Source organism: Galeopterus variegatus, unplaced genomic scaffold (genome assembly GCF_000696425.1).
Source record: "Galeopterus variegatus unplaced genomic scaffold, G_variegatus-3.0.2 Scaffold524, whole genome shotgun sequence".
NCBI lineage: Eukaryota > Metazoa > Chordata > Mammalia > Dermoptera > Cynocephalidae > Galeopterus > Galeopterus variegatus.
This window is the reverse complement of record NW_007726635.1, coordinates 617264-629064: the sequence shown is the minus strand read 5'-3', so window position 1 is coordinate 629064 and position 11801 is coordinate 617264. Positions and strand designations below refer to the sequence as shown.

The window sequence follows — 11801 nt, the reverse complement described above, 5'->3', positions numbered from 1 at the left end:
GTGTGATGTTAGCTGTAGGGTTTTTTTGTAGATGTCCCTTGTCATGTTGAAGGTGTTCCCATCTATTTTTAACTTGCTGAGAGTTTTCATCATGAATGGGCTTGAAATTTTGTCAAAGCTTGTTCTATATCTAATGAAATGATCATATACATTCTTTTCTCCTTTATCTATTACAGTGGTGGATTGCTGTGATTGGTTTTTACCACTCATTTGCTCTTTTACCATTGGTTTTTATGTTAAATCGGTCTTGCATTTCTGAGATAAACTCACTTGGTCATGCTCTATCATCCTTTTTATATATTAATGTATTCAGTTTGATATTCAGTTTCATATTTTGGGGTTTGGGATCTGTGCTCATGAGGGCTGTTAGTTCCTTGTCCTGTCCTTGTTGGGGTTTCTGTCAGGGTTGTACTAAGATGTCATTAGGTCTTGCTGGCTGGATTTATAGCATGTCCATGAGTTAGGACATGTTCCCATGTTATTTTCTCAAAGATTTTGTGTAATAGTTGTGTCACTTCTTTAAGTGTTTGAAAGACTCTACCACTGAAGCTATCCGGGTTCGTAGTTTTCTTTGTGGGAAGTTTTTAAATTATGAATTCAATTTATTTGAAGGCTACAGGACTATTCAGATTTTCTGCTTCATCTAGTGTCATTTTTGGTCGTTTGTAAATAAATTTAAATAAATTTAAATAATTAAATCTGACGACTTCATCTAAGTTGTTGGATTTATTGGCATATATTTGTCTATAATATCGACTGATTATCTGGTCATAGTTGTAGGATTAATAGTTACGTCTCCTCATTCATTTCTGATATTGATAATTTCTGCTGACATTTTTTTGATTATTCTTGCTACAGTTATCCATTTTACTATTTTCTCTATTTTTTGTCCATTTCTATTTCACTTTTCATTCATTTCCACTCTTGTTTTTATTATTTCCTTTCACCCATGTAATTTGGTTTAATTTACTCTTCTTTTTCTATCTAAGATGGAAGCATAGATCAGTGATTTTATACTTGTCTTTTCTAACATAGGTATTTAAAGCTATGAATTTTCTTCTTAGCATTGGTTTAGTTTCTTATGCGAGATTTGAAATTTTGTATTTCATGTCTTTCTGTTAAAAATAATTTTAAATTTCTCTTGTGATTTCTTTGACCCATGAGTTATATAGAAGTCCATTTGTTTAACTCCCAAATATTTGGAGATTTTCTAAATATCTCTTGGTATTGAATTCTAATTCCATTATAGTCAGAGAATAAATATACTCCATAAGATTCTAATCCTTTGCAATTCATTGATGTTTGTTTTATGGTCTAGCACATGGTCTGTTTTGGTGAATATACNCGGCCCCGACGTCGCCCGCCCGAGCTCGGTTGCGCACGGTGCCTCTCCGGGAGTGCTCGGGGCACGGCCGGCTCGGGTGCGACCTGAGACCGGGGTTCGGGCGCGCTTCTCACGGCGTCTCAGAGCACAGCGTTCCGGCGGATGGAACGGCTCCTTCCGAAGCCGTCTGCGCCGTTTCCCCGCTTCCCCGCGTCTGTCTCGTCTCCGCGGTGTACGGAGGAGGCAGAGCTCGGCCTCCTCTGTCCGTGGTTTAACCCGGGGGGATGTTCAATAACGGACCCGATTACTCTGGTTCCCTCCCCGTTAAGAGCCACTGGACAGTAGTTCGTGTTGAGCCAGGATCATTAATGGCCACGTTAGTTTTAGAAGCCATAGAAGGAAATAAAATCCGGATCATGCAGAAAGTTTCTTTTCCTGACCCGGACACATCCCGGCCCCAATATTCCTCCCCAGAGCGGCACAAGCAGGTGTCTTGATGGCGGTCACCTGAGACGTCTGGGCCACAAGCGGCGTCCTGGGACCCCCACACACCCCTGCCAGTCCTTCCCTGCATTGCCGACCTTCTCTGTATTAGCTTTGATTCCTCGGGTGACAGTCCTGAGGGTTCTGCCTCCCCTGGGGTCGGCGTGGCCAGCTCGTAGGCTCCCCGCGGTCCAGCCCCACTGGTGTGTGCCAGGTCCAGGCAGCAGCCTGGAATGTTTCTTTACAGCCATTTGCATAGGTTGCAGCATTTGTTTTCTATCAAGTGTAAGATGGGATTTTGTACTGAGAGGCCTGTGTTTATAGTTCCTGGCCAGTTCCTACTTTGTCTTGAAAGCTGCATTTCAGGTTGGCTTCCTTTGCTGGCCGTGAAGGTGACCAGCAGTACCTGCGTGGATGCGGTGGGGACGCCAGCCGGCCCTCCTGTGTTGTGTTCACCAGGGTTCAACAGTGTGAGAAACAGGAGCTGAGGGACCACCTATGCCACCCCCCTCTTCAGCCACGGCCACCTGCGAGACTGGGATTGCAGTGGGTATTTGTGTGGTAGCCCTAGTGGTGGTTGGGTGGTCACCCTACAGGGGAAAATAGTTCTGCTCACACAGTTAGTTACCTTTATATGATACTTACTTAAAAATCACAGGGAACTGAAGGCTTTATTTCTTCACAGAAACCTATTCTTCTAAGGAAAAAAGAATTGTGGATGAGCATAGAGTACAATTTAAATTCTCACCAAATTTTTCATTGCCTTGTACAAATTTCTTTTTACCCCATTATTAAGCTTTTTGGCTCCAATAAGATTTTCAAAGTAGGAAATGAATTGCATTTATTTAGTTAGTTATTGAGGTATAATTTACATACAGGGAAACACACAGATCGTAAGTGTCCAGTTTCACAAGTTTTGACAAATGCATCCGCCTGTGTAACGCACACGCCTATCATGATATGGAGTGTTTCTATCACCCCTGAAGGTCACCTTGTACGTCTTTCCCGTGCCTCCCCCAAATCAACCAAGCAGCAAGCGCTGCTGTGAGGTTTCCCCTTTGGTTCTCGTGGAGTCACAGCACGAAGTTGTGTGTCCGCTGCTTGGCATGCTGTTTTGAGACTTTCCGTGTTGCTGCATTGGGATGTGCCACAGTGCCCTCCATCCAGTGGTGGCACTTGGGTGGGTTCCTTATGTTTGGGTTTCTGGTGTTTGTGACTGAGAACGTTACGTACACTCTTGCACAGGTTTTCGGTGAGCATATGCTTTTATTTCTCTGGAAAAATACCTGCGAGTGAGTCCAGGGTGTGAAAGTTGCAGCTGGTTTGCCCCCCACAGCTGGGCGGTAGAGTGGTGTCTCCTCCCGGCTGTAATTTGCATCTCTCTGATGCTTACCGATGTTGAGCACTTTTCCATCTGATTATTACCTATTCGTATGCTTTTCTGAAGTGTCTGGTCAAGGCCCATTTTTTATTACCAAATTGTAAAGTCCTTTACATATTCTGTATACAGGCTTTTGTCAGATACGTGTATTGTGAATGTCACCCCTCATTCTTGACTTGCTTATTTATTTATTACTAGTGTATTTTTAAATTTTTAAAAAAAAATTTGGAACAATTTAGACTTACAGAAAAGCTGCACAGATCAGTTTTCCCTCACGTCAGCCTCTCATGTCATGCAGTGTTGGAACTGAGACCATGTGGTGGTCACCGTGGAGATGCCCAGACCTGGTTCCCCTCCTGTGCTCTTTCTGGAGAGCTGGTCAAGTGCTTTGTAGAATGTCCCTCAGTTTGGGTATGTCCGATTTGGTTTCTGGTGACTGGGCTGGGTTTGGGTTTTGGAAAGAGCACGCAGATGTGAGGTGCCGGCTTGTCCCATCCTACGAGGGGCCCCCGATGTCCACACGATGTGCCAGGACTGTCGCCCTGGTTCACCTGGCTGGGGTGGTGTCTGCAGATGTCCCTGCTCTCTCCTTTGCAAGCGAGTCGCGGGGTCCAGCCCTGCCTCCTGCAGGGGGGGTGTCTGCAGTATTACGTGGAGTCCTTCTGCAAGGAGGGCTCTTCTCTTCCCCATGACCCGTGTGTCGATCACTCACCTCTGTCAGCGTGGACTCGTGTGCATTTGCTGTGCGCTGTGGGTTAGGACCCTGCACTCAGCTCTGTGCTTCCACTCGTGCTGTGTGATGCTGGCCATGGCGAGCGCGCTCCTGTGGCTCCTGTGTCTCTCTGGCGTGCCTCCCTCCTTGTGTTTTTCAGGCGTTTCTGTACTTTCTGGCACAATAAGATACTCCAGGCCCATCTCATAGGCAGTGAAGTCTTTAGGGTTTTCTATGTATATGATCATGTCATCTGCAAATAGGGATACTTTGGCTTCCTCCTTTCCAATTTAGATGCCCTTTATTGCTTTCTCTTGCCTTATTGCATTGGCTAGAACTTCCAGTACTATGCTGAATAAGAATGCAGAAAGTGACATCTTTGTCTAGTACCAGATCTCAGAGGAAAAGTATCCAATTTTTGTTCATTCAGTATGAGATTAGCTGTGGGTTTGTCATATATGGCCTTTATTGTGTTGAGGTACATTCCTTCTATACCTAGTTTATTGAGTGTTTTTATCATGAAGGCTGTTGGATTCTGTCAAATGCTTCTTCTGGGGGCTGGTCCGTGGCTCACTCGGGAGAGTGTAGTGCTGATAACACCAAGGCCATGGGTTCGGATCTCATATAGGGATAGCTGGTTGGCTCACTGGGTGAGCATGGTGCTGACAACACCAAACCAAGGGTTAAGATCCCCTTAACCAGTCATCTTTTTAAAAAAAATGCTTCTTCTGCATCTATTGAAATGATCATTTGGGTTTTTTCCTTCATTCTGTTGATGAGATGTATCACATTTATTGATTTGCATATGTTGAACCATCCTTGCATCCCTGGGATGAATCCCACTTGACCCATGATCATGGTGAATGATCTTTTCAATGTGTTCTTGGATTCTGTTTGCTAGTATTTTGTTGAGGATCTTTGCCTCTGTTTTCATTAGGGATATTGGTCTGTAGTTTTCTTCTTTGTTGTTGTATCTTTTTCCTGTTTTAGTATGAGGTTAATTTTGGAGTCTGTAGTGGATTGAATTATGTCCCCCCAAAACTCACTGAAGCTTAATTGCGTCCCCCAAGTTTTATGTATTAGAAACTTGGTCCCCACTGTGACTGTTAAGAGGGTGGGAAGTCCTATTATGGTAATTGAAAGGTGGAGCCTTGAAGAAGTGATTGGATTGTAGGACCCTGCAGTGGTGAATGGATTAATAATGGTGGTCAGGGGCGTGGTTCTGAGGGCTTTAAAAGAAGAGAGTCTGTCTTTCGCTCTCTCTGCTCTCTCTGCTTCCACCCTCTTGCAATGTGAGATCCGTGGGTCACTGTCGCCACCACGAGTTGGACTTTGGACTTCCCAGCCTCAAACTGTAAGCAGTAAATTTTGTTTTCTTATAAATTACCCAGTTCCATGTATTTTGTTATAAGTAACAAAAACGGACTAAAACAGCATATGAGAAGAATGTGTATCCCACTTCTGTGGAGTCTGGTGTTCTGTAATTGTCAGGTAGGTTGAGTTAGTCGATAATATTACCCAAATATTCTGTATCATTACTGATTTTTTTTTGTCTACTTGTTCTATGAATTATTGAAAGAGGTATATTAAAGTCTTCAGCCACAACTGTAGATTTGTCTTTTTCCTTTTAGTTCTGTCAATTTATTCTTCATGTCTTTAGAGCATTTTACTAATTGTATACATATTTAAGGTTGATTTATCTTCTTAATGAATTGGCCCTTTTATTATTGTGAAAGGTCCCTCTTTTATGCACGGCAGTACTCTGCTGAAGTCCCTTTGTCTGATATCAGTTTATCGGCACAAGCTTTCTGATGCTCAGTATTTGTGTGTACTGTCATTTTCCATGCTGTACTTTCAATCTGTCTGTGTCTTTATGTTTAAAGCTTGTTTCTTTTAAAGAGTAAACCATTAGGTCTTCCTTTTTTATCCAACCTGACAATCTCTTTTTTTTTCTGAGTATAATAACTACCATTTATTGAAGCACTTTATATACACTATCTAATTCTATTTTTTCCATACTTTATTTTACTGTGGTAAAATGTACATAACATAAAATTTGCCATTTTAACTGTTTTTAAATATACAATTCTGTGGTAGTAAACAATTCACATTGTTGTGCAGCCGTCACCACCATCCATCTCCAGAACGCTTCATCTTGCAAAACTGAAGCTCTGCAGCCATTAAACAGTAGTGCTCCATTCTTCCCTCCCCCCCAGCCCCTGCTAAACTACATTGTCTTTTCTGTCACTATGAATTTGACTACTCTAGTACCTCATGTAAGTAAGTGGACTCACACAGTATTTGTTGTTTTGTGCCTGGCTTATTCCACTGAGTACAATGTCCTGAAAGTTCACCCGTGTTATAGCATGTGTCAGAATTTCCTTCCTTTTTAAGGCTGAATAATATTCCATCATGTGATTGGAGCACAGTTTGTTTGTCCATCTGTCAGTGGACACGTGCTTCCACCTTTTGTGCTGCTTTGAACATGGGTGTACAGATCTCTTTTCAAGACCCTGTTTTCAGTTCTTTTGGGTATAGACCCAGAAGTGTAATTGCTGCATCCTATAGTAAGTTTACGTTGTACTTTTTGAGAAACCACCACACTGTTTTCCACACCAGCTGCACCATTTTACATTCCCACCAGAGTGCACAAGAGGTTCCAATTTCTCCACATCCTGGACATTTGTTATTTCTATTTATTTGATGATAGCTATCCTAATGGGTGTGTAGGAGCTTATTGTGGTTTTGATTTGCATTTTCCTAATGACTAGTGATGTTCATCACTACTTTTTAGTTGGCGTATTTAGTTCATTTACATTTAATGCAGTTATTAGCATGTTTGGGTTTAAGTCTACCATCTTGATGTTGATTTCTGTTTTTCCAATCTGGTTTTTTTTGCTCATTTTCTCCTTTTTTTTTTAAGGTGAGTCAAGTTTTTTTTTTTTTTATTCTATTTTATCTCCTCTCCTGACTTTTTAGTTCTGCTTCTTTGTGTTATTATTATTATTTTTTTCTTTCTTTTTTTTTTTTTAAAGATGACCGGTAAGGGGATCTCAACCCTTGGCTTGGTGGTGTCAGCACCACGCTCAGCCAGTGAGCAACCGGCCATCCCTATATAGGATCCGAACCCGTGGCCTTGGTGTTATCAGCACCGCACTCTACTGAGTGAGCCACGGGCCGGCCCTCTTTGTGTTATTTTTTAATGGTTCCTCTAGAGATTAAATATGCATGTTTAACTTACTATGGTCTACCTTTAAAAAATACTTTGTACTTCAGAAACAATGTGAGAAACTTATATAGTTTACTCCAATTACCTCCTCCCACTCCTAGTGCCCTTGTTGGCATATATTTTACTTCTGCATATGCTAGAAAATTCTACAACACGCTGTTCTTAGTTTTACTTTAGTTAATAGTCTTTAAAAATTTTAAATCTTAAATACCTTTACTTGTTAAATTGAGAATTTCTATGGAATTTCACTGTACTTGGCCAGTCATGCTGAACGTATTAGCTGAACATTGTAACACAAAGAGCATTCATCAGTTCAGTTGAAAAACCCTCAGACACCAGTTTAAAGCAGTGGGTAAGTATGGGTTCTGGAGCCAGAGGACCCAGCCCAGTCCCAACCCTGCCACATACCTGCCATGTGATCTCGTGCAAGTCTGTTTTCTCATCTTTTTAAGTGGGTGATATTCAGCATTGTTGGGAGAGTGTGATGAGTTTATACATGTAAGTCACACAGCATAGCAGTTAGCACACAATTACTATGTAAGCATTGGTTCTTGCTGCTGTTAGACTGTAAGCAGGTTTACATCCAGTATCTACAGCAGAAAGAGATGTCTTTTTCTTTCTCAAACTCACATGGGTGTGAAAGGCCAATCCTAACCACACATAGTTCTATGGCTAGAAAATTATTATTATTATTTTTTTCCTTTTTGTCTTTTTTCGTGACCGGCAACGGATCACAACCCTCAGTGTTGCGCCCGTACCGGACAGGGACAGGCAACGGGATCGCAACCCTCGGTGTTGCACCCGCACCTCGTTCAGCCAGTGAGCGGGAACCAGTCTGCATGTGGGATCCGAACCCTCGGCGGGAGCACCACTGCACTCCCAAGCGGCACACTGTAGCAGTGCGCCACCGGGCCGGCCCGAAAATTACTTTTTGTAAGAGATTAAACCTCAAGATTATTTATTAATTTGAGAATTCTTGGGGAATGCTTTAAAGATGAAGGAGGGTACACAATAATGTGCAGCATAACTTATTGCTTTAAATTTATTTTTTTGCAACTAGACTTATTCTTAGCCGAGAAGAATTTTCTAGCATGCATCCTCAGTTTGCTTCCCTGAGGCCAACACAGACAGTCTGTCTTCATTTGTAGTTACACATCCTAGTCCTGCCCTGGGAAGATAAGGCTGGAGGCCTACTGTTCTCTCCAAGCATTCTACTGCTGAAGGCTTGTTGCTGACAGCACTTAAGAAACAACACCTGCACCCACCATTTGGAAACAAATTGCTTTGGTTTCCGGATACAAAAAGCCATATAATGGAGTTCTGCTTTCAGTATGGAAGAATAAACTGCTAACAAAGTAACCCTCCCGTGGGCACAGTCCTACACCTGGACAGGAGGAAGAGACACCTGCCTTGGAAACCTGGGGAATATGTGCAAGCAGGCAGGTTGTGGGGGTGGTTTAAATTGGGGGAAGCAACCAGTGCAGAATGAGTTTACTGTTGCTGTATCTCTGCCCAGAGTGACACACTGATGCACTGACAGAAAATGCACTGTCTTCCTTGTTAGAGGAGTCAGGGGAGGAGCCAAGCAACCACAGCTGCTGGAGAGTAGGCAGAGAAACCCAGATAGAGAGCCAGAGGGGAGGAATTCTGAGTATAAACTGCTCAAAGTTCTGGCAAACCCCTGAACCATGCATGTGCAGGGCAGTCTGAGAGGCCTTCTGAACTGAGACATGAGCAGGTGTGGCAAAGTTGGCAGCTTGAATCTAATGAAATTAATTGCCTGCTAAGCAAACACATCAGTTCTCTTCAGAGGAATATAACAGAATCCAGTGTCTCCACAACATAATATTTGCAGTGTACAGGATACAATCCAAATTACCCAACACAGGAAGAGCCAGGGTAATATTAACCATTCTCAAAGGAAGAGACACCATAGATTCCAACTGCATCATGACCCAGTGCTGGAGTGACTAAGCAAGCACTGTGAAGCAGGCTTAATCACGGTGCTCAATGAAGTAAAGGAAATACGCTCACAATGAAAAAGTTATAGGAAATCTCAGCAGAGAAAGAGAATAGAAAAAGCAAGCCAAATAGGAATTTTTGAAATAAAAATGTATAACATCAAATAAAAAATTCAAATGGGCATAACAGAATGGAAATGAGAGAAAATAGTGGCTTCAAAGACAGCAATAGAAATTCAGTCTGAAAAAAAAGAGGGGGATGACCGGGGGAAAAAAATAGGATCCTTGGAGACCTCCCCATGACCCGGCCATTCCACTCCTGGGTATTTACCCAGGAGAAATGAAAACAAATGTCCACACAAACACATGTGCAAGGATGAGTGTGGCAGCTTTACTCATGACCACCGAAAGCTAGAAACAGTACAAGTATCCATCAGCAGGTGAATGGGTAAGAGAACGGCGTGTATCCACACAGCAGAGTGAATGTCACTCAGCCACAAGGAGGAACGGAGTACAAATGAACAGGAGGGATGAGTCGGAAGGTCGCTCTGCTGAGTGGAAGGGGCCAGACACAAGGTGCACACCCTGCACGGCCCATTTGAATGTCACTCAGCCACAAGGAGGAACGGAGTACAAATGAACAGGAGGGATGAGTCGGAAGTTCGCTCTGCTGAGTGGAAGGGGCCAGACACAAGGTGCACACCCTGCACGGCCCATGTTTGTAGATCTGTAGAAGACACAGACTGATTTTCAGTGACAAGATCAACCCAGTGGATGCCTGGGGTCAGGCTGGGGGAGGAGGGACCATAGAGGGGTGCGAGGCATCTGCCGCATGCAGTGCAGATGCCCATCTTGGTTGTGGTGGTGGCTTTTCGGGCGTATAGTTTGCCAGAATTCACCAAATTGTGTACTTTAAATGAATGTAGTTTATTGTATGCAAATTATACCTCAGTAAAGTTGGCTAAATAGCAGATGAAAGTATTGACTGAAATCTTGCACTTTTAATTCCTGAGTTAAAATGGTGTTTTGTGATTTAACATGGCCCTTACCAGAGAGTGAGCAGACAGGTCCGTGAAGTCCAGAGTTTTCTATGAAGCAGGGGAAGACAGTCTCTGCTGAGCAAATCTTAAATGGACAAAAAGAAAAGATGAGCTTTGGTCCCATCCTATAAGGGGAGGTGAGAGGTGTGTCTGTGAAATGAGTTGGTTGCTATCTGAAAGGATTTCATGTAGTAGAAAGGAGGTGGTAAGTCAGGGGAAAGCATGCATTTTAATGGGCTGAAACTGTCTTTTAAAGCGGGTGTAAAAGTGAAAAATAGAAACAAACAAATGAAATTAATAAAGCAGGCATGGACCACTGGGGGCAGGAGGCGCACTTAGCGAGTCTTCCCAGGACCATGCCCCTGCTGCAGACCTCGGCACCCCGTCCCACCATGCCCTGGACTGGATGTAGCATACAATGAATTACAGAACAGACTCCCCACCCTTCCCTCGCCTCCACCCTCCTGGGCGTGTGTGCAGGACCCCAGGGTGGGCCCTAGGCCAGTCAAGAGAGAAGTTCCTCACCCCCAGCCCCACCTGAAACGTCTTCTTGTTTCTTCCGAGGACCCGCCTGGAAATGGAGCAGGGACTGCTGCTGCCAGTCATGTCCTGAGGACCAGACACTCCCCTGCACACGCGCTGCTTCGACCCTGCCCCTATCTGTATCAAATAAAGAGTCTTCTTAGAGGTAACTTTTATGTGTCAAAATATGTATCCAGCCGTGTTTGGGAGAGATTATAGTCGCACCTCCCTATCTGCAGGTTCCACATCTGCAGATTCAACCTGCTGCACATGGAAAATACTTGGAAAAAAAAATACAAATTTAAAAACAGTATAGTATAACAACTATTTACATAGTATTTACATTGTATTAGGTATTATAAGTAATCTGGGGATTATTTGAAGCATGCAGGAGGATGTGTGTAGGTTTTACGCAAACACTACACCGTTCCCCCCAGCGACTTGAGCATCCCAGGATTTCGGTATCCTCAGGGGGTCCTGGAACCAATCCCCATTGGGTACCGGGGGAAGACCGTAGAATTATGACTGCCACCTTGGTAGTTAACAGAGACTTGTTTAAAATTCTTACAAATGTTACTACTTCAAGGTTGTGCAGGTGGGTGCTGGTTTTCCCTGGTGTCATTAGAAATGCGGCGGCTTTAGCACTAAGTCACGCGGGCTGTCCAGCTTCGAGTGTTTCTTTCTTTCTCACTTTGGCGGCCCGTATCTGGGGTTCTAGTGCTGCGACCTGCTCTGCACGCGGCCTCCCCGTGTCCGCGGGTTCGCGCCTGGAGGCACCCTGGGCCACAGCTCTGGACACCTGCTTCTCCACCCGAGCTAGTGTCCCCAGGCCTTCTCCCGTGGCGAAGTCAGGGAGCTGAGACTGAGGGTCCCACGGGGAACCGGCTGTGGGTGGAAGGCAGGGTTCTGCAGGACGGGGTGCATCGGCGGCCTCTGCTGCGGTCCCGGCCGCGCCGCCCTCGCCCTCGGCGGAAGGGGAGCCCGCGCAGAACCCGAACCCGCGGGCCGATCTGCACCTGCGCCGGCCGCACCGCTGTCCTGACGCGCAGGCTCCCGCAGGGCCGGGCCGGGCCACTAGCGCCTGGCCGCCGAGCGACTGGTGACGCCTGGGACAGCAAGGCGCGGATGCGCGATAATTGTATACATATT

The 11801-nt window shown here is 44.4% G+C and overlaps 1 protein-coding gene across 2 annotated transcripts in view; it reads left to right on the top strand.

Annotated features, from left to right (window-relative positions):
• Positions 1-1658: 1658 nt before the first annotated feature.
• Positions 1659-11801, top strand: part of LOC103588089 (chromosome unknown open reading frame, human C1orf159) — a 25942-nt gene continuing 15799 nt past the window's right edge. For both annotated transcript variants that reach the window (XM_008569686.1, XM_008569685.1), the window contains exons 1-2: positions 1659-2353; positions 10695-10818. In XM_008569686.1, the coding sequence (XP_008567908.1) occupies positions 2306-2353; positions 10695-10818 (172 nt within the window). In that variant the 5' untranslated portion in view covers positions 1659-2305. The remainder of the gene's footprint in view (positions 2354-10694; positions 10819-11801) is intronic.